General features: G+C 35.8%; 1 protein-coding gene across 11 annotated transcripts in view; it reads left to right on the top strand.

Moving 5' to 3' along the window:
• Rabgap1l (RAB GTPase activating protein 1 like) overlaps positions 1 to 23,538 on the top strand; it is a 592,157-nt gene that overhangs the window by 105,205 nt on the left and 463,414 nt on the right. For all 11 annotated transcript variants that reach the window (XM_048810001.1, XM_048810002.1, XM_048810004.1 and 8 more), the window contains one exon: positions 13,568 to 13,709. In XM_048810001.1, the coding sequence (XP_048665958.1) occupies positions 13,568 to 13,709 (142 nt within the window). The remainder of the gene's footprint in view (positions 1 to 13,567; positions 13,710 to 23,538) is intronic.

The following is a 23,538-nucleotide window of genomic DNA, read 5'->3' as shown; positions in this document are numbered from 1 at the left end:
AAATACCACATTTTTTTTTTTATCCATTCATCCAATAAAGGACATCTAGGTTGGCTTCACAGTTTAGCTATTGTGAATTGTGCTGCTGTAAACAATGATGTGACTGTTTCCCTGTAGTATGCTGTTTTTAGGTCCTTTGGGTATAGTCCGAGAAGAGGAATAGCTGGGTCAAATGGTGGTTCCCTTCCCAGCTTTCCATGACATCTCCATACTGCTCTCCAAATTGGCTGCACTAGTTTGCAGTCCAGCACTTGTTGTTTGTCTTCCTAATATCTGCCATTCTTACTGGAGTGAGATGGTGTCTTAGAGTAGTTTTGATTGGCATTTCTCTGATTGCTAGAGATGGTGAGCAATTTTTTGTATATTTGTTGATTGATTGTATATCCTCTTCTGAGAAGTGTCTGTTCAGGTCCTTGGCCCATTTATTGATTGGATTATTATTATTATTTTTTTTTTGTGCTTATCTTGTTGAGTTCTTTATATATCCTAGAGATTAGAGCTCTATCTGATGTGTGAGGGGTAAAAATTTGTTCCCAGGATGTAGGGTCCCTGTTCACCTCACAGATTATTTCTTTTGCTGAGAAAAAACTTTTTAGTTTGAATCCATCCCATTTTTTGATTCTTGGTTTTAATTCTTGTGCTATAGGCTCTTATTAAGGAAGTTGGAGCCTAGCCCCACATGATGACAATTAGGGCCTACTTTTTCTTCTATTAGATGCAGAGTCTCTGGTTTAATTCCTAGATCCTTGATCCATTTTGAGTTAACTTTTGTGCATGGTGAGAGATAGGAATTCATTTTCATTTTGTTCCATATGGATTTCCAGTTTTCTCAGCACCATTTGTTGACGTTGCTATCCTTTCTCCATTGCATGTTTTTGGCACCTTTGCCTGATATGAGATAGACGAAAATGAATATAAGATAATATGAGATATGAAGAAAAATAACAAGAAAAGAAGAAGAAAAGGAGGAAAAGAGATAGAGAGAAAGGAATGAAAAGAAAAAGATAAAAAGAAAAAAAGAAAGAAGGAGAGAAAAAGGAGAAAAAAACAACACTCTTAGAATTCTGTTTTCTTCTCTTCCAGTAGGTGGTGTTGTGCATTCCAGGTTGGGTCTCTGCCCTCAGGGTGGTTTTAGCAACCCCTGTGAGGAGGCTCTCCCTCACCTGCCCGGTGCCTCTCCAATTTAGGTCTCTTTGGGTTGCTCCCAGTCTGTATCCCTCGCCCCCTCCTGCCCACCAGGTCCCAATTGCGAGATCACTTGTTCACCCTGGGCGGGAGGCGCCCTGGCTGCCATATGCTCCTGATCAACTGAGTGCTATCTCTGTGCTGGGTAGTCACCATGTTATCATAGCTGGGGAGAGGGGGAGTTGGAAACCAGCAACCTGTTCTGTTAAATTCCCTCTGATAGTCATGCCCACCTAGAGCTGGCGAGAAAGGTTTTGAGTTATCACAGCAGGGGGAGGGGGAGTTGGAGACCATGGACCTTCTCAGTTGCACTCTGCTCTGATAGCCCTGCTCACCAAAAGCTGGGGAGAACTGTTCTGAGTTATCAGAGCTGGGGAGAGGGGGGGCAGGGAACCACACACCTGTTCAGACGCCCATCGTGATGTCAGCCACACCCGCCAGAAGTTGACGGTATAGATTTTCCACCCGTTTCCCGTGCCGGGTGTCCTTTGCGGTGGAGGGAGCTGGGCTGTTCCTTTGCTACGCCCAGAACTCCGTCCTTGGTCCGGTGTCCTGCGCTGATGCGGGTTGCAGTCTGGCACGCTTCAGCCCTGAAGGGGCAAAAACCCCTGCACCTCTGCTGCCAGAAAGCCACTCAAATTCACTCAAACTCCGCTTGTCTGTGGCGGGTTCCAGCACCGCGCTGCTGGTTGCTTCCATGGCAAAGAGGGACTACGCTCCCTCCCCCCCACCTGTGCTGTTCTTGAAATAATCCGCTGTTCAGGATCCTGTCACGTGCTCCAAGAAGCTTAAATTCATCAGTGGGAGTCCCCGTGGGGGAACAGGTTCACCTGCTTCCTGGGAGTCATACACAGAGCCGCCAGTAAGGGGTTCTCCTCTACTCCGCCATCTTGGTATCTAGTATGCTGTTTTTAAGTCCTTTGAGTATAGTCCCAGGAGTGGTACACCTGGGTCAAATGGTGGTTCCATTTCCAGTTTTCTGAGGATTCTCCATACTGCTTTCCATATGGCTGCACCAATTTGCAGTCTCACCAGCAGTGTAAGACTGTGCCTTTCCCCCCACATCCTTGGTAACCCTTCTTGTTTATATTCTTAATAGCTGCCATTCTAATTGGAGTGAGATGAAATCTTAGAGTAGTTTTTTTTTTTTTTTTAATAACTTTATTTATTTATTTACATGTGGTGCTGAGGATTGAATCCAGTGCCTCTCACATGCTAGGCAAGCGCTCTACTGCAGAGCTACAACCCCAGCCTTGGCCTACTTACTGATTGGGTTATTTGTTTATTTGTTGTTAAGATTTTTGAGTTTTTTTATATATCCCAGAGATTAGTACTCTCACTGATGTGCATGTGGTAAAAATTTGCTCCCAAAATGTGGGCTCTCTATTCACTTCACTGATGATTTCTTTTGCTGAGAAGAAGCTTTTTAGTTTGAATTGGTGAAAGACCTCTACAACGAAAACTACAGAACGTTAAACAAAGAATCAAAGAAAATCTTAGTAGATAGAAAGATCTACCTTGCTCTTGGGTAGGCTGAATTAAAATTGTCAAAATGACTATATTGCCAGAAGCACTATACAGATTTAATGCAATTCCAATAAAAATTCCAATGGCATTCCTCCTAGAAATAGAAAAAGCAGTCATGAAATTCATCTCTAAAATTAAGAGACTCAGAATAGCTAAAGCTATCCTCAGCAAGAAGAGTGCAGCAGGTGGCATAACTATATACCAGACCTGAAACTATACTACAGAGCAGTAGTAACAAAAACAGCATGGTATTGGCACCAAAATAGATTGGTAGACCAATGGCACAGAATAGAGGAGGATTTTATATATACAATATATATTGCCTCTATATAATTACATATTATATATGTATGAAATATGTAATTATATAGAGGCAAGCCTATATAATTACAGTTATGTGCATATATGTGTATATATGAAGAAGTCACAATGAATTTCACTATTAAGTATGTTATAATATACTAGTGAAATAATAATAATGAAGAAAAAAAGGTTTGTATTATTTCCTCCTTAAATGTATAATTCACCAGTGAAACCTTCTGGCTCTGTAGGTTAATTTGTGAGAAGTATTTTACTTTGAATTGAATTTTTTAGTAGATATGAAGTTATTCTATTTTTTAGTATTTTTATTCACTTAAAGTATTATATAATTAAGGACTGGACTATGTTTTTATACTTAGGTTTGATGAAGAGTGGACAGGTTGGAAAAGCATGATGGGGGTACAAAGGTGGCTCTTACCTAATGTTGATAAATTGGGCGGAACTCAGCAATGTCTGTTCAGATTCTTCTTGGTTTCCCTATGGAATATGGAGTCAAGTGCGTTCTTTGTCTCATGAATTCAAGGGATGAGATTCATGGACAGGAGAAGGTGAAAAGAAAGTATAAGAATTTATTAAAGTAAACCAGATTAAAGCTCCCATGGTGATAGAGGGAAGGTGAGAGTGACCTTTCTGCTCTTGCTGTTGTCTCACATGCTAAGGTGCTGTATTTTGGGGTAGCATTTCCTAAAGTTCATCAGTCTTATCATGAGACTGCATAATAAATATATTATTTATTTTAAAATATTTTTAAAATTGAATACAGCAGCATTTCCTGCAAGTACTGAAATGAGAATAGGTGGTTGATTACAGGTCTTCATCAAAAATTGTGGAATTGTTAAGTGAATGAGTAGGATTGATTTTGAACTCGCAGTGTAAAATTAGGAAAGAATTCTTACATCTACTCTTCTGCAATGCATTAAAAATCTAACATGCTGTTTTTTAAGTAAAGAAAGATGGCAAGCATAGAGACTTGGGATCATTTCATTAAATGTCAGCATTCTCCTTTCTCTTCCCTTTGTGGCATTTAAGAAAGCACTAACTACCAGGTGGTCTGTGAGTGAAGCATAATCCACTGATCTAAAGACTTGTATTCTTTCAGCTTTTTGAAATAAAAAAAAAGTATATGACAAAGAGATCATGTTGGATCTAATGTGGAAAGGAGCAGCATAATTGATATTTAATGAAGAAATTTTGACTGTATCATAACACCGCTTATTCAACATTTTGAAGTCTGTTCATAAAAGGCTTCCCACTTTATTCTAGCACTTAAATGTAGTAAAAATGGATGACAACAAAGTAATTTTAAGCATGAAGGAGTGTACACATGGAGATATGAACTTGGAAAATGTAACACTTCCATAAATGAACTCAGTGATTTTTGTTTTTTTCTTATTTAAGCATCTCTGAGAAGACATTGTCAGGCGCAGGTTTAGATGATGAGATGAAGTTAGTGTACAATATTTTCATCTCTAGAGGACAGCTGAGTCAGCAACACTGAGGATGCATTGGGTACTTTTCTAATCTTATTCTGGGGATGTGTGATAGACTGCAAGGAACAGTTCGAGGCAATTAGAGAAAAAATAATATTATGAAGGAAGAAATGCTCATGTTTATTTAAAAAATAATCTGAAGCAAGTTTATGAAGGAAGAAATGCTCATGTTTATTTAAAAAATAATATGAAGCAAGTTTATTTATTTTACATTAGCTTAGGATATCTAGAGCCTTTTGAGGCCACCGTAGCATGTTTTCATGCAGACTGACATCTCTTGAGATAAAATTTAAGGTTTAAATAACTGAAATAATTTTTATTAGCACATATGATGTCATGATGAACAGATTTTTCTGAAAAATATATTACTGCTTATTAAGGAGATTTTTCAACTCTAATTTTAAAAAGTTGTTGTTTAGTTGTTGGGGCATCTGTCCTGAAAATACATACTGAATTTTATATTTACTTGAAAAGAAATCACTTTTTCCCATTTGTATGTGTGGTGAATATCATATATGGTACATGGATATGGTACATGAATATGGTACATGGATGTGGTACATGAAGTCTTCTGAATTTATATATAAATAAGTATGGCAGATGAGGCTGGTTCTCAATAGATAGTAGCAAATAAGCCCCAGAAGGAGTCACTATATCTCTTAAATCCATAGTTTACTTATTATAAAATAAGAGTGTGGGTAAATAATGTTCTGAAGTCTTCTATCTCTAAAATTGTGCCATTGAAATTAGTGAGTTACATAAAAGATTTTTAGTACAAATAATTCCATGACTGTTACAGTTGAGTTAATTCAGAGTATAGGCTTATTTATAGTCTCTGTGTTTTGGTAGTGTTCATAGTAAGGGTACAATGTTTAAAATATAATCCTTCCAAAGGATCTCTGTTTCATCTTGTGTTATTATAAGGAAATATGTAAAAGTCACTATTATACAAGGAATCACATGATAAATACCAAATGAAAAGAATATGCATAATGTTATCAAAGCAAAGACCATGAAATAAGTAGACCATAAAGTAACATAGAAAGGTAAATCAAAATATTCGTGATTTGGTCCTGATTCTAGGCATGAGGTGGTCTCCTGTTCTGCCATTTGATAATTCTGTCTGTGAGCCTCTGCTTCTTCATGTATAAAAACAAGATAAAAATATTACCTACTGCACTGAAATGTTTGCTCATTTACTCATTCATCTATTTGTTCAACAAACATTTCTTGTCTGTTCTGTGACAAATTGTTTTTTAAATGTTGGGGATACAGTGGTGAAAAACACCAAAGAGGTCCCTCTTCAAGGAGCTTGCACTCTCTCAACAGAAGGAGGATACAAGGAAGGGACAGACAGGGAACCAAATGGCAAAATAGTGGGTAGTAATAGAATGGTATGGATACTTTATGTTGATTGGGTAGTCCAAGAAGGCCTTCCTGAGACAGTGCTATTTAAATGTCTGGAAGTCGGAATGACAAGAAGAAACCATATATAGGAAGATCCAGGGAAGGCCTTGCAAAGGATCAGCTAATGCTAAAGTCCTAAAGTTTTTTGTTTTGGCAGTACTGGGTTTGGAATCCAGAACCTTGTGCATGCTAGGCAATCATTCTACCACTGAACTACATGCTTGGCCCTGCTTTTAATTTTATTTTGAGACAGAGTCTCACTATGTTGCCCAGACTGCCCTCAAAGTTGTGATCTTCTTTTCTCAGTCTTCCAAGTAATTGCAGGGGGATTGCAGGCAAGCAACCACCATGCCTAACTGCGAACATCCTAAAATATGAACATGCTTGGGTTGTTGTCAGAATTGAATATTTGTTATCATTATTATTTCCATTATCATTACCTCTTCAAGAAGATGTACAGAGTAGCACTAGAATAGGGTGTGGAAGCCACTTTTACTTCTTCCTTGTTCCTGAATGTCACTTGCATATTGTACTTTAGGTTAGACTGTCTCATGCCTTAAAGTCTTATATCAAGTAGCAGCATAAAACAACAACAAATAATGCATCTGTAGCACTTTCTGTATATTCAGCCTTGTTCCAGGTGCTTTACGTCTATGTTGTGTCTGACTAGGAACAGGATTTAGATTCAGAAAAGGGAGAATTCTCTAGAAAACAAGAGAAAAAGAGAAGTTAGAATTAATTTAGAGGAGTTAAAATGCCAAAGTGAAAGAAAATGAGACTACAGATGAAGGGTTAAGGGGAAGGAAAGACTCCCATCACTTTTTTTTTTTTGGTGTCTGATATTGAACCCAGGGGCCGTTTACCATTGAGCTATTCCTCCAGTTCTTTTTCATTTTGAGACAGGGCTTTGTTAAGTTGCTGAGAGTCTGAAACTGGCTTTGATCTTGCAATCTCCTGCCTCAGCCTCCCAAGTTAACTGGGATTATAGTGTGAACCACCATGCCAGGCTAAGACTTTTCTCTTGAGAAATCTGTTCTCCAAATGCCATCTTCCTGTCTTTTGTTTTTAGACACAGGGATAGTTTGGAGGGAGGAGGTTTGCTTGTTAGAATAGGATAGGTTCCAAGTTATGATAAAAGTTATAACAATCTTACCTGTTCTCAGAAGTTCCTGTGACTTTACTGTCAGTAAACGAAAATGCACTTCAGTCTTCTCCAGGAGTATTAGAGTCCAGCTGGTGTTAGAAGTGGCTGCCTTTCTTACACTTTTTTCCCTATCTCAGTTCTCCTAAAAGCTTGATTTTGAGTTCTGCACTAAGTATAGTTTTAATGTTAAACCCTTTCCACCAAATCTCTTCTTTGCTTTTGGGTATCTCAGCATTCCTTTAGTTGTGTTACTGGACCTAGATCAGGCTGATTGTTGCTCAAAAGCCAATATATGGGAGGTGAGAATTGATGGGAAGGAAATCAGGTTTATTCTAGGGCCAATACCCCTGAAGGTGGAGAGGGCCATCCTCCTCAGATTTCTATCTTTGGGAACTAAGGGAAGAACCGGGCCTTTCTAGGGGGGAAAGGAGAAAGGGGTGGGCAGTGGGCAGGACAACTACCTGATAAGGCAGGATCTTCATTCAAGGCATGTCTCTGTGTTGTGTGTGTTCTCCTCCCCCCGCCATCTGCCCCCATGGAACCTTGTGATTGACTTTTTAGATTTTGGATTGGATTTTTTATATATATTTGAAACACTAATATCTACTGTTCAGAATCTTTACAGTGAGATCCAGGAATCTGGACTTATTTATTTATTTGAGACAGTGTCTCACTGTTTCCCAGTCTAGTCTTGATCCTAATGCCTCAGCTTCCTGAGAGCTGGGAATACAGGTACACATCCCCATAGCTGTCAGGCAAGTTTTTAAAAGATCACCAATGACTCAGATAAAGCTGGATTGAGAAGTACGGTCTTGAAGAAATCTTGTTTTTAACAAAAATCTATATAAACTATATAATAGAATCAGATAGTCTAAGCTGCACACCAAAATCACATGAAAATCACCAAAATCACACACACACACACACACACACACATACACACACACAATTCCTTATATTTCCTTCTTAACAGGTAAAGATAAAAAGAAAGTCAATGCTAAACAGAATTGCTAACCTAGCCAAAAAACAAAATGACTTTTATACCCTTTAATTTTCCTAAAATATAAGTGTTCCACCACCTTATTATTTTTTATCTTCATCTTTCTGCATATAAAACATTTACTACTATTATTTGGTTACTCTTGGTTATTCATCAAGTTAATACATTTTATTTAAATAGGTTTAAATCAACATGTACCTCCAAAAGGGAATTTTCCTTTTATACTTTTTAAAATTTTTAAGAAGTTACTTTTTAAGGAATACTTTTTAATAGTTAATAAGACTTGGTCTCCAACTGTAATGGGGTGCTCTTTCAGGAGTTGTCCTTGGCAGAGTTACTTTTGCTTCCTATTCCTCTGCCCAGCTTTCTAAATTATAATGAAAGTGTATACCCAAATGATTAAGATGTTAACTGCTTAACAATCTTTCTTCAGAATTGCAGAATGCACAACATCTGAATATTTTCAGAACATCAGAATGTGTAACACTCCTTCATATTATTTCAACTAACACAAAGCATACAAATTGTTATGATGTTTAACATATAGAAAAATACTGTTTGTAACTAGCTCCCAGGAGGCTAGTTGCATTGTGATGAATCTTTGTAACTTAGTCACATTTATTGAGTGCCTGTCATGTCACTAAGTTGATGAATTTTAATATGAATGATGCAATTTATTTTGTAATTACATATTTTTAAAATTTATCTAATAATAAGTTAATACTGAAAATAAAAAAAAAATTAATGAAGAAATACATTATTTGAAGCCCATTTGCTACGTACATTATTTAGGTTCTATATGAGATCAAAGTAGCATACAATTTCCTTATATTTGCTTCTGAACAGGTAAAGATAAAAAGAAAGTCAATGCTAAACAGAACTGCTAACCTAGCCAAAAAACAAAAAAGATATGGGCTGGTGCTGTGGCTCAGCAGTAGAGCGCTCGCTCGCCTGGCATGTGGGAGGCCCTGGGTTCAATCCTCAGCACCACATAAAAATAAACAAAATAAAGGCATGCTGTCCATCTGCAACTACCAAAAAAAAAAAAAAAAAATTAAAAAAAGTAGCAGAGATTTTATTTGTATAGGAAATAGTTTTATTTCTTCCATTATCCCATCTCCTCCTCTCCTTCCCCTCCCCTCTCTTTTTCTTTCCCTCCCTCCCTCCCTCCTTCCCTCCAGCCCTCCTTGCCTTGGTGTACTGGCCAGGACTTCCACTGAATGTTGCTGAGGAGTGTCACCTTAACAATAAGTGTTGGGTTTTGCTCATCTCAGGAGGAAAGTATTCAATATTTCACCATTACGTATGATGTTAGTTGTAAGGTTTTTTTAGTTACCATTTAATAAGATAGTAAAGCTCCCTTATATTCCTGGTTCACTGAAAGGTTTTAACCTGGAATGAATGCTGATTTTTCTTCAAATGCTTTTCACACATCAATTGATATGATCATGTGGTCTTTCTTCTTTACTCCCAATCTTTTCATTCTCCAAATAAAATCTCTGGTTGTGACATTATTATATGTGTTTGTAAAATTGAATGTGTAGAAGTTTTCATTTTCAGAAGGATTTTAACTACATATTCAATTTTGTTCAGTAGATATTTTTTAGGTTATCTGTTTCTTTTTGGATAGAGTGGATAGTTAGTGGCATTTAAGGAATTTGTCCAATTAATAGGCAGAATTTATTATCCTTTTGATGTTTATGGCATCTGTAGTGATATCCACTTTTTTGTGTCTTTTTTTTTCTTTGTCACTGTTATTGGAGCCTTCTCAATTTATTCATTCTTTCAAAGAACTGTTTTTTATTTCATTGATTTAAAAATTTTCTTTTCCCAATTTTATTTATCTTGTTATCTTTATTTCCTTCCTTCTGCTCACTTTGGTTTTTTTTTTTTTTTTTAACTTCTTTTCCTAGTTTCTTTAGATGAAAGTTGAGGTATTGAGTTTTTTTAAAATATTTATTTATTTTTTTTTAGTTTTAGGAGGACACAATATCTTTATTTTACATTTATGTGGTCCTGAGGATTGAACCCTGTGCTTCATGCATGCCAGGCGAGCACTCTACCACTGAGCCAGAACCCCAGGCCCGCCCCCGCCCCAATTGAATGTTTAATGTTTTTTTTGGTAACATTTTATAGCTCTAAATCTCCCCATGTGTATTATTTAGATATATCCCACTGGTTTTGTTATTTTATTTTCATATTTTGATTAGTCCAAAATATTTTATAATTTGAACATTCCCCTTTGGCTTTTTTTATCCTTGGATTATTAAAAGTGTGTTTCATTTCTAAGTATTTGGGAATTTTTTAGATATATTACTGTTACTGATTTCCAATTTTATTCTGGCCACTGAACATACTTTTCATGATTTTAATTTTTGAAACTTTTATTGTTTTATAACCCAGGAAGTGTTTTATTTTGGTGAATGTTTCATGTGCATTTAAAAAGAATGTTTTCTGCTCTTCTTAGGTAGAGTGGTATGTAAATTTGAGGTTCTATTGATGATGCTGCTCAATTCTTTTATAACCTTGCTGTTTATGTGCTTTTTCTTTTGATTACTGTAAGAGGAATGTTGGAAGTCTTTCATTATAAAATTGGAATTGTGTGGTTGCTTCACTTCTGTCAATTTTTGCTTCATATATTTGAGACTCTGTTGTTAGGTGCATACACTTGTAGGATTCATAAATGTCCTTGTTGAATTGATCCTTTTTAACATTGTGTAATGTCTTTTATCCTTAGTGATTTCTTGTCTTGCTTGGTAGTCTAGTCTCTTTGGCTCTTTTTCGATTTGTATTTTTTAAACCTTAGTTCTCATGTTCCAACAAAAGACATTTCAAGCCAGACATCAAAATCCAGGCAAGGAACTTTATTATAAGTGAAAATATAGTAAGGCTCACTCTCAAGAGAGAGAGTAGGTTGTCTCCAAGCAGAGAATGAAAAAGGGAACAGTGATGTCTCCAAATTTATTACCATTTGATGTTTGCCTTGAGAACTGGGGTCTGCCTTCTGCACTCTGCCAACTGTATGTCAGGCAGTAAAGTTTTTGACCCTAGTTTGTCCTCTCAGGTCATGGTGGCCATCCTATTCAGGGGTGCTCATCTGCAAGTCAGTCCTATGTCAGTGTGGACATTGGTCAGAATGTGGCTGGTCAGAATTTAACCTTAGTGCACCGGCACTACTAAAGAAACCTCTCTTCTGAGATATATGGAGATACCTATGGCCATAAATCCTAGCTTTATAGTGACCTCAGTAGACCCTGTCAGGAGTTGGTCCCATTAATCCTTCTTTCTTGACATATTTCTTTAATTGGTTCCCTTTGTTTCTACCTGTTCATTCTCAAGGTTTGTGTATGTGGTGTTTTTATGAAAGCCATCTAATTATACATTTGACTTCAAAGTAACTTAAAAAAACCTGTGACCTTGCCATTTATTTCTCTGCTCATTACTGACTACTATCTAACATGTCCATAAATTTTCTCATTTTACTTTTAACTTACCTATATTATTATATTTAGTGTGAGTGTTTTTTTTGTTTGAGACAATATAATTGATTTTTATTCTCCTTTAATTGGTATGTGTAGGCCATTTAATTTAATATAATTATTGATATGTTTGCATGTAAGTCTTCTATTTTATTATGTATTTTCAGCTTGTTTCCTGTTTTTCATTTCTGTTTTCACCTTCCCTGTTATTATTTGGATTATTCAAACCTTTTGCAAGTATTTAATCTTTTCTGTATTTCTTTTTATGGTTCTATTAATGGTTCACTATGAATTGAGTCCTCTGTTTCTGGAGTATAGTAGAAATATAGCAATAATTTGGTTGCTTTAAACTTAACCACTTAACTTTTCATGACTATCTTTTTAAAAATGTCTTTATTTTAATGTGGTGCTGAGGATCCCACGCATGCCAGGCAAGCATGCTACCACTTGAGTCACATCCTGAGCCCCTCATGACTGTCTTTTATTTCTCTAATTGCTGTGTAATGGACAATTTTAACTTTTATTATTTGAAGTGATTTTAAAGATATACTTGAAAACTGACTGTCATTCAAGATTAATTCTTGAAAACAGTTAATAATTAAAATTGTTATATTTTTGTAACTTTAAATGTAGTACAGTAGAGATAATTGTATTTCTGTATATACCTATATTCTTATTTTGTGTCTTTTAGATTCTAGTATGGTGCTGCAAACATAATAATGATGAATTTCTTCCAAATTCTTCTGTGAACTTCAAAAGTGTCATACCTAACCACCTTTTTTAAAAAAAATATTTATTTTTTAGTTGGACACAATAGTTTTATTTTGTTTATTTTTATGTGGTGCTGAGGATCGAACCCAGGGCCTCGAACGTGCTAGGCAATCGCTCTATCGCTGAGCCACAACCCCAGCCCATACCTAACCTTTACAGTTTGGAGGAATAGTGGTGATATTTCTGTGTTATTGATACAGATATTATGACTCAACCCAGTAATTTGTCTAGTTTCACACATCAGACTGCAAGTGAAATTTGAGTTCAGACTCCAGGTCTTTTTGATCCCAAATCCACGCGTTTTACCATTTTTCTGGTCATTTATTTCACAAACATTTACTGTGTGTCATGTACCACCTAATTTTTTATTGAAAACAACACAGTCCTTGCCCTTATTGTTCTTACTCTCTTGTGGATGAGATAGATATTAAACAAATAAGTCTAAAATTAAGTGTGTAATTATTTTGTTATAAGTGCAATGTAGGCAAAGGACAGAGTTTGATGAGAATCAAAAACATAAAGAACTTAGCTTAGATTGGGAATAGAGGTCTGGAAAATTTCTTTGAAGAAGTAACATTGGAGGTTAGAATCTGGGATGGATGGGAGTTAGCAAAGAGTGGAAGAAAAACTATTAGCAGAGGAAAAAGATGCCCTAAGACCTTGAGTTAGGAAGGATTTTAAAGGGTTGAAGGAGCTGAAGCAAGACAGGTCAGTGGGCTGCAATGCGGTGTTAGACTAGGCAGAGACAGAGCTGGAAGGAGAGGTGAGGCAGTTTGTCCAGGGCAGTGTGGGCCTTGTGAACGTGAGTTAATTGATAGTTGGCTTCATTTTCTCTCCATTTAGAATGCAGACTGTTTATAAGGTAAACACTATTTCCATGAATTAGTGAATAGCGAAGCTGATTTCTTTTACCTCTATATGAGATAGTTCCAAGACTCCCGTATGTTTATTTGTCCTACAGCCTGTGATATCTCAAGTTTTTCTAATGAAAAGAAATTGAGTTCTCTCAAAATAGTTAGTAGGTTTCATTGTGTTGGTTAAAATAATGCTAAGGGAACAATACATTTGGAATGTCATGTGAAGAATAATGAACTTTAAATATTTTCTCAATTTCAGACATGCTATAGATAAACAGGATGTACTGCTCTAAATTTTAAGCTTTTTTAACAACGAGTTATTGAAATACTTCTCTTTCAGTATTTTCTTTAAATTTCTAATATTTACATGGTTATATCTTTCTTAGTCTGAGGGAAAAGGCCATACCAGTGCTGGAGATGTGATATATGAGGTGGTGAGTCTACAGCGGGAGTCTGACAAGGAGGAACCCATCACTCCTACTAGTGGAGGGGGTCCCTTGTCACCCCAGGAGGATGAAGCCGAAGAGGGTAAGAAGTTGGACTTACTCATTATCTCTTTAGTAATTGCTTTTCCTATGATCCTCAGAAGTGGGCATGTATATGGATATATGTGTGTGTGTGTGTGTGTGTGTATGTATTGCACTGTCCCCAGTGCCACTTATGCAACTATTTAAGTTGACACTTTGCTGGTTTGCTTCCTATTTTACTTCAAGTATTTTTGAAGAATTTAATGAGAAGTTTCAAATTTTCTCAAGTATTTCTAAATCCTCACTGATATATGTTCTACTTCATGTTTGACATTATTCAGTTCTGGCTTGATTTTTGTATACTACCTATCCCTTATTATTCACTATTTTGAAATAGCATGCTCTTTGTTCTTTTTACTACATGGATGCTACGAGGAGATACTAACCAACCTAAGGACAGTCACACAGCCTTTGGCTCCATTCACAACACACTTTTAATAGGAATTAGGGGTATATGACAGATCTTTACTTTAGGCGCTTATGTTATCTACCTATGGGATAGAATTTACCAATAGTGAATTTATGATTTATACCATCTTTGAAATAGAATTCTTAGTCTTTTGCTAGATTAAATTATTCCTGTTTTTTCATTGTCATAAAAATAATAGCTGTTTTTGGTTAATATTTGCTGAATGTTTAGTATCTGCAAGGTATCATTTTAAGTGTTTCAAATGTGTTAACTTATTTGGTTCTTAATGTCCTACAAGTATTCTTTATCAACTTGGTTTTAGGGATGAGGAACAGAGGCACAGAGAGCGTTAAGTCACTTGCTTATGTCACTTGGCTGGAATTGGCAAAGCTGAGGTCTGAACCCAGGCTGTGTGTTCTGACATTGACATTTATAATTACCATATTATTCTTCCTAGTTATCTAAATGACTAAAACATACAAGCAACTCTCTTTAAACTAAGGTAAAATATTCACACAATAGGAAATTAACCATTTAAAAGTGTATGATTCAGTGGAATTTAGAAATTCATGATGTTGAGAAACCATCACTTCTAATGTCAAAACATTTTCATCACCAAAGAAATAAATACCACACCTAAGAAGTCACACCTTGTTACCCCCTTTCCTTTGTCCTCAGATACCTCTAATTTGCTTTCTATATTTGTGGGCTTACCTATTCTGGGCAATTTATATGAATGGAGTCATACAAAATATGACCCTTTGTGTCTGGCTTTTTTCACTTTCCTTAATATTTTTGAGGTTTGTCCTTGTTGGTACATGTTATAGTAAGTAGCAGTATTTCATTCCTTTTTATATTCAATTGTATAGTTATACACACTTTCTTCTTTTTTTCAACTTATGGGCATTTAGTCGTTGTACCAGTTAACAGTTGTAAATAATGGTAATATTTGTGTACAAGTATTTCTTTGAATACTTGTTTTCAATTTTGGTAGGTATGTAGCTAGAAGTTGAATTTCTCATCACATGGGAACTCTATTTTCTGTGTTGTTAAGAACTGCCAAACTGGTACACAGCAGTTCAGTCTTCCTGATAGCAGAATACAGAAGTTCCAGTTTGTCTACATCTTCGCCAAAACTTGTTTTATTTTTCATTTTTGAATGTTAGTGCCATAGTAAGTATGAAGTTGTTGCTCATTGTTGTGGTTTACATTTCCCTAATGATAATGATGCTGAGTACCCTTTCATAGGCTTGTTGGCCATTTATGTTATTTCCTTTTGTGAAATTTCTGTTCAAATCCTTTGTCTATTTTTAAATTGTGTTCTTTGCCTTTTTGTTGTGGAGTTGTAAGAGTTCTTAATGTATTCTGTATAGTAGACTCTTATTAGATTTATGAATTGCAAATGTTTTCTTGCATTGTGTAGGTATTTGGTTTTATAACTTGGCTATTGTCTTTCTTGACAGTGACATTTGATGCAAAAGTTTTTAAAGAAGTGCAGTTTAGGGGCTGGAGTTGTAGCTCAATGGTAGAGTGCTTGCCTAGCATGTGTGAGGCACTGGGTTCAATCCTCAGCACCACATAAAAATGAATACATAAAATAGGGCTGGGCTTGTGGCTCAGAGGTAGAGCGCTTGTCTAGCATGCATGAGGCACTGGGTTTGATCCTCACCACCACATAAAATAAAATAAAGATATTAAAAAAAAGAATATATAAAATAAAGATATTGTGTCTATATCTACAGCTAAAAAATACTTTAAAAAAGTGCAGTTTACCTCTTTTTTTCTTTTGTTGATCGTGCTTTTTGTATCAATTTTATAAATCCATTTGCAAGTCAAGGTCATAAAGATTTACCTCAGGTTTTTTTCTAAGGGACTTAGGTTTCTTATTTTTAGGTCTTTGAGTCTTTCTTTTTTTCAATATGATATGAATTTGGGGTCTGCTATTCTTTTGTATGTGGCTGTCTAACTGCCCCAGCTTCATTTTTTGAAGAGACTATTCTTTCACTGTTGAATGGTCTTTGTACTCTTGTTGAAAATTAATTGGTCAAAGATATATGGCATTGTTTCTGGACTCTCAATTCTGTCCTATTGTTTTATATGCCTGTCTTTATCCCAGTACCAAACTCTTTTGATTACTGTAGTTTCATAGTAAGTTTTGAAATTGGGAAATGTGAGTCTTCAATGTTTTTTACTTTTCTAAGATTATTTTGGCTATTTGGGATCCCTTGCAAATCTAGTGTTTTTATTTCCTTTAAAATTTTATTTTATTGATGCATTGTAATTATATAGAATAGTAGGTTTCCTTGTGGCATATTTGTACATGCACATAATGTAATTTGATCAATTTTATTCCTTACTACTTCCCCTGGCCTCTACCTTCTACCCTACTGTTTTTTTCTGCTGATCCTACCCTCCTGCCCTTTTTAAACTTCATATATGAAAGACAACATATGACCTTTGACTATCTGAGTCTGACTTCTTTCATTTAACATAATGCTTTCCAGTTCCATCCATTTTCTTACAAATTACATAATTTTGTTCTTTATGACTCAACAATAACTCCATTGTATGTATATACCATATTTTCCTTATCNGCCCCCCCCCCCCCACTTTTTTTTGGTACTGGGGATTGAACCTGGAAGTGCTTTAGTACTATGCTACATTCCCAGCTCATTTTATTTTTTATTTTGAGACAGGATTTCATTAGGTTGCTTAGGGCCTCACTAAGTTGCTGAGGCTGGCCTTGTAATTGTATTCCTCCTGCCTCAGCTTCTCAAGTCCCTCGGTTATAGGCATGCACCACCTTGCCAGGCTGTTTTCTCTTTTGTTAAGCAAATACATACTGAACTGGTTACTTCTTGATTATCCAATCATCACCCTCAGCTTCCTTATGCTTTTCTATCTTTCTTCATCTGTCAGTGTAAATATCCTCTCTGCTCTAATATATGAACCACCACTTACAGTATCATATTTTAACTCTCATTCTTCAAAGCAGGATGTTTTTGAATGAATGTCTTCTAACACAAAGTGGACATTTTAATACGGGGAACAAATAAAAAATAATTACTAGATTTAATGTCAGCAAATTTTTAGATCTACAGAAAGTTGAGTATACAGTATAGAGAGTTACCATATAACCATTCTTTTTTCACAGAAAGAATGGTTTAGTTTACCCTATTACACTATTATTAGCATTTTACTTAGTGCGGTACATTTGTTATAATTGATGAAGCTTTATTGATACATTATTGTTAAATAAAGTACACAGTTTATATTAGGATTTTTTAGTTCCATAGAATTTGGCAAGTGCGTGATATCATATTTTTTACCAATAATGAATTATACAAAATAGTCTCATGGTCTTAAAATCCATGTCCTTTTGTGGCTTGACACCTAATTTCTGTTTATTATTTAATTTTTGTAGATGAATATAATACCTCTATGTGGGCTCCACAGCCTTGTCAGAAATTTTTTTAAAAAGATTTTAGCTATCCCAGGAGGTATATAGTAGTATCTCATAGTTCTTTTTATTTTTAATGCCTAATGACATAAGATTTTGAAGGTCTTTTATATGTCTTTGTCATTTGTATACCTTCTTTAATTGAAAAGTCTGTTGAATCTTTTTTCCTTTTTTTAACTTTTTATACTTAAATGTTTTTTTATTTTTAAAAATATTTTTTATTTAAAATAGTTTATAAAATACATGTGATGTTTTGATATATGTATACATTTAGGATTAATTAATAAACAGATCTTTCACCTCACATGCTTATCATTTTGGTGTGGTGAGAACATTTAAAATCTACTCTTTTAGCAACCTCAAAAAATACATTATTATTAACACTTGTTACTGTGTATCACTAAAGCTTATTCCTTCTGCCTGATGTCTCTTCTTTCCTCATCACCCCTCCCATCCACCAGCCTCTGATATCTACTGTGTATCTATTCTCTACTCCTTTGATTTTGACTTTTGAAAGATTACACATGTAAATGAGATCATGCAGTCTTCCTATGCTTGGCTTATTTCATTTGGCATGTCCATTAGGTTCATCTATGCTATAACAAATGGCAGAATCTCATTCTTTTTATAGGCAATATAGTATTTCATTATGTATTGTATCACATTTTTTTCATCTATTCATGCATCAATGGTCCTTAGATTGATCCTATATCGTAGCTATTGTGTATGGTGCTTCAATGAATGTAAGAGTGCAAATATCTTTTTCATATACTGATTTCATTTCCTTTGGATATATACCCAGAATGGTATTGCTGGATTAAATGATAAATTTATTTTTAGCTTTTTGAGGAATCTCCAAACTGTTTTCTAAAATGAGTACACTAATTAACATTTCCACCAACAGTGTACCGAGATTGTCTTTGCCCATTTCTTGCCAGTATTTGTTATCTTTTGTCTTTTTTGATAAAATAGCTGTTCTAATAGGTATGAATTGATATCTCATTGTGGTAGTGATTTGCATTCCCCTGAAGGTAAGTGATGTTGAGCCTTTTAAAATTTATGTTTTGGCCATTGTCAGTTTTATTAACATGATATATTATTTCTTTAGCTATTGATGTGATGGATTATATTAATTTGTCCCCCTCTGTGGTTTTCTAGTCAGCACTGTCTAGCTCTTCATGCTTTTCAATTTTCCTAATCAGTTCCCTAAACAAAAGTCTCAGGTCACTGTAATTATAGTCCCTTCTTTCAGTTCTCTCACTCTTCAAAATAGGACATCTGCTTGATTTTTGCCTAACAATTTTAATGTAGTGTTTGGATGAAGAAGAAGCATTAAAGCACTGGGAAACGGGATTGATCAAATTATATCATGTGCATGTATGAATATGGCATAATGAATCCCATTATTATGTATAATTATAATGCATCAATAACAAAGAACCATGAAACTATAGGAAGGTGTAATTTGCATACAGTGTGAAGAACCTATTTTGAATGTATTGTTTGTTGAGTTTTGAGAAGTTGATGCATCTGTGTAATCATCTGAGAATTTTAAAGCATTTCCCGTATGCCTTAAAGCTTCCCTTGTGTTCTTGAATAGTCTGTTCTTTCCCCTCACTTTTGGCCCCTACAATCCACTGCTCTTCTTCCTCCAATTTTGTCTTTTCTAAAATTTCACATAAATGGAATCATTTAGTATATAATCTTTTGTGTCTGACTTCTTCACATATCATAATGCTTTTGAGATTTATCTATGTTTTGCCAATAGTAGTTTCTTTTCATGGCTGAGTAGTAATCTGTTATAGAGGTATGTGACAATTTGTTTAGTCATCAGTTAATGGAATTTTAAATTCTTTCTAGCTATTGCCTATTATGAATAATACTGCTATTAATATTCAGGTGCAATTCTTTGATGAATATATGTGTTTACCAAGTGCATTTCACTTGGGCAAATACCTTGGAGTGGACTGGCTAGAGTCTTATAGTAAGTGTATTAATTTTATGAGAATCTACCAAACTGATTTGCAAAGTAGGTGTACATTTATCATCCCTACCGGTGACATATTAGTCCATTGTTCCATAGTTTTATCAATATTTGTCTCTGCCAATTAAAAAAAAAATTAGCTATTCTAGTAGGTGTGTTATGGACAAGTCACTCCCTGTTTCCTGATCCACAAAAACTTTAAGAAACAAAGTTTCTATGGTATTATTAACTTGCATTTCCCTCATTATTACTGTTATCATACATTTTTATGTGATTTTTTTTACCATTTTTGTATCTTTTTTTAATCAAGTATCTATTTAATTATGTTTTTTTTAAAAAAATGGGTCATTCATCTCATTTGTAAAGTTCTTCATCAAATGTTTTGTAAACATTCTGTAGTTTGTTTTCATCTTCTGAACTATGTCTTCTGAGGAGAAAATGTTTAATTTTATGAAGACCATTTTTTTTCTGTCATTTCTGTCTAATAAATCTTTGCCTAACTCAAATATTTTTTTCTTTGTTCTTCTAGAAGTTTTATAGTTGGGTTTTATATTTAGGTCTATGATATGTTCCAATTTTTACATATGAGGTAGAAGACCCCTTTGGCTTATACAACAAAAACATATTTTGTTTCTTAAAGTTTTTGTGGATCAGGAATTAGGGAGTGACTTGTCTAGGGCAAACGTTGAAAGCAAATGAAAGAGAATACAAAAGAAAAAGGTAATAGTGGTGACCTCATAGACCAGTGATGCTTTATTCAGCAGCTGAGGGGCACATCTTTGGGCAAAAATGGTGGCGAGCCTTGGTAGAGCCAGGTCATGGGAGGAGTTAGTTACTTTTGGAGGGCCTTTTTGGTAGCAGGGCCAAGTCATAGCAGGAGATTTGGTGGCTGGATCATTTAGGGTGGGGCAGGAGAGTAGGTAGGGGAACAGAAAGGTCATTTCTTTGGGGCCTATTTTCTGTATCCTCCATTACAGACTCTTAAAAGGGGTATAATAAGTTGGGGCAATATCATATCTGGCTACTTTCTGCTGAGAAGGGGTGGAGTAAAGGATCCTCTGTCAGAGATCTGGAAGAGGATAAGGAAGGTATTTTAGGCTTCTAGTCCTGGTGGTTATGGCTTCAGAGGAGTGTACTTCGACATCATTGTGGGTGATTCCTTCCTTATGGGGCTTAGGAGAGTCATGTTGTGAGTGAAGGGGGAGAATGACTTTTGAATGTTCTTGGGAGGTAGCCTGGGCTAGATGGGTCACCTTGTCAGGAAGTTGCTTCTGTGTAACAGTTAACAAAGCAGAGAAAAAGGTTTTTACAAGGAAAATGAATATTAGGTGGGTTAAAGAGCAAAAAGCCAGAAAGTCTACTGTTTTACGTCTGCCTGTGAGGCCCACCAGGAATCAGCTAGTTCTCATTGTCTCTGCTGTTCTAATTGGTCCAGTAGTTGTTTAACCTTATCCCTTGCTAGTCCTGATTGATTGACATAGAAGTAACATTCTTCCCCAAGGAGGAGGCAGAGGCCACCTCATTCTGCAGTAGGGAGATCTAGGCCCTGAAGATTTTGCAGGATGACAGACGATAGGGAATCCAATTGATTTTGTGAAGTCAGTACCAAATGGCAACCTGTTGGATATCTTCAATAAATTGTAATGATAATTTTTATAGCAATGAAAAGAGGTCCCTAATTCCTCTGCTCCTGAGCCAATCCCAGCAGATATCTCTAGCCCTATGAATAAGGGAATAAAGTGAAGGGCTCTGTAGTACACTGATATTAGGAAAGACAAACATTGGTTGTTTGGTAAGACATTAATTTGAGAAGTTAGGAAGACCAAGGTGTAGAGGCCAGTCCAATTTTTGGAAGGCAGGGGTAAACATGAGCCTCACAAAAAAAAAAAAAAAAAAAAAAAAGCCTCAGAATTTGGGGACCATCAGGGCTGTGGGGATAACACAAGTGTATGTCTTTAGTTCCATTAAAAGAACAATTGTCTTTTCTTTTAAATGTGCAAGAATGGCTGTACTTTCGTTATAACTGTTTTTCCAGGTGTTCAAGACCAAGCTGGTCAAATTGACCTTGTTCCTATCTATTGTTAAGAGTCAGCTGAGTTCCCTCAGGGGGTCACTCTTGGGAACTTGAGAGCAGCCTCTTAGCTCTTTTAGTGCCATCTGCTAGGGTGGGTTAAGGTCTCCTTGATGATGTGGTTTCCCTTGTAAGCATCAGTGATGTCTCCCTTCTCCAATGATGCTCCTCTTTTGCAGCATGTATACCAGTCAGCTTTTGTTCTCCAGAGTCTCATAGATCCCCCCTGATTGGGAGATCATGTAGCCCAGAGTTGAATAGCCCTTAGAGAAGTTTCCTTATTCTTTGGGTTTAAGCTGACTTAGAGGGCAACTGCCACATATTGGCTATTTTCTTTCTTGGCCCTTTTACTTCCTTCACTTTAATCTTCAAGCCTTGGTCTTAAACATTCAATAAGCCAATTTCACCAGTCTTAAAGTAAGAGTACTGGGTTTTAACTTTAGTATCTATAACTCTATAGTCATTTACTCCTTCTATTTAATTGGGGTCTGTATTAGTACTGGAAGTTAGCCTTATATCCTGTCTGTCTATAAATAATGGCCTACTAGCTCAAATTAGTTTAGGTTATTGTACTAAAAGTTGTACTTCTGAGAGGTGCTAACACTTAACATTTAAGTTTTAAGGAAAATACAAAGTGAAATTAACAAGAGTAAAAATATATTGAGTTTGTATAATAACTTCAAACTAAGAAACATAATTTTTAGAATTTTAAACCTACTTAGTTACATATTTCTTGTCTATTTTGAGATTACAGTAGTCTTTACAACAAAAATTTATCCTTTGAATATAAATTTAAATGAGCTTAAGTCTAGCCTACTTTGAAATTATCTTAACATGGACTGAGGTGAGAGGGAGTGTCTTAACTCAGGTGAGGTGGGGTTCTTGGCAAATCGTATGTCAAGTGTTTTATTTCTGAAGCTTATCTTTGCCTCTTTCTTAAATATAATTTCATAAAGTTTATATATTGTTTCTTGAGTTTATATTAATGTTAACTAACACAATATAACATTACATCTGAAACATGAATGAAACCAAAGCTAAGAGAGCTTTTAACCCTCCTTTTTGGGAAAGTGGCAGAATGTTTTTGTGTTTCACAATATTAACCTTTAAACAGATCAGACTCTCATAATCATTATTTTTTAATATAAATTTTTTATTTATAAATGGACACAATACCTTAATTTAATTCATTTATTTATATTCAGTGCTGAGATGAAACCCTGTGCCTCACCTGTGCTAGGCAAGTGCTCTACCACTGAGCCACAACACACGTCCCTATATTTTAAAAATACACATAAATTTCTACCCAGTGTGTTGCGACCCCTCGCCGGCAAGGGAAAACACGACACAGGATTCTTCTTTCAGCAGTTTATTCAGGCCTTGATTCAAGTATCATCTTCTAGCGACCCGTCGCCGAGCGCCCAAGCACAGCCTAATAAAGCCTCCAGCATACCAATCTTAAGCTGCCACGTGGACCTTTCTCATAGGGTGGTAAGGGATTGCGTGCCAATTCTCCATATTAGGAGTTGTTTATCACAGGCCACAGTGGAAGCTGGCGCCATCTTCTAATGGCGGCCACGGTCTAATTAGAACGGCTCACCACAGTTCCCCCTTCTATTTTATAAAACAATGCAGGCGAAAGTAGAGGTCCTATCCCACTGTGCAGAAGTGGCTGCAATGTATGGTTCAGTCCTAAGGAGGGCCCTTCCCTAGACCTGGTCCCATATCAGCCGACGCCTTTTTTCGTAGGGCGGGGCGTGGACGTCAAACCCGCATGCAATAGGACATGCTTTCCTTGAGGTCCGTTGAGGGATCACTCAAGTGCAGTGCCTTGCCTCGCATTCTGCATCGTGACGACGGTGAGAAGTAGGATAACACAGGTAGCCTGGTAATAATGACAAAATTT

The sequence above is a fragment of the Marmota marmota genome, unplaced genomic scaffold (assembly GCF_001458135.2).
Source record: "Marmota marmota marmota unplaced genomic scaffold, marMar, whole genome shotgun sequence".
NCBI classification, from domain to species: Eukaryota; Metazoa; Chordata; class Mammalia; order Rodentia; family Sciuridae; genus Marmota; species Marmota marmota.
Note: the sequence above shows the minus strand (reverse complement) of the source record. Positions and strands in the feature narration are given on the sequence as shown.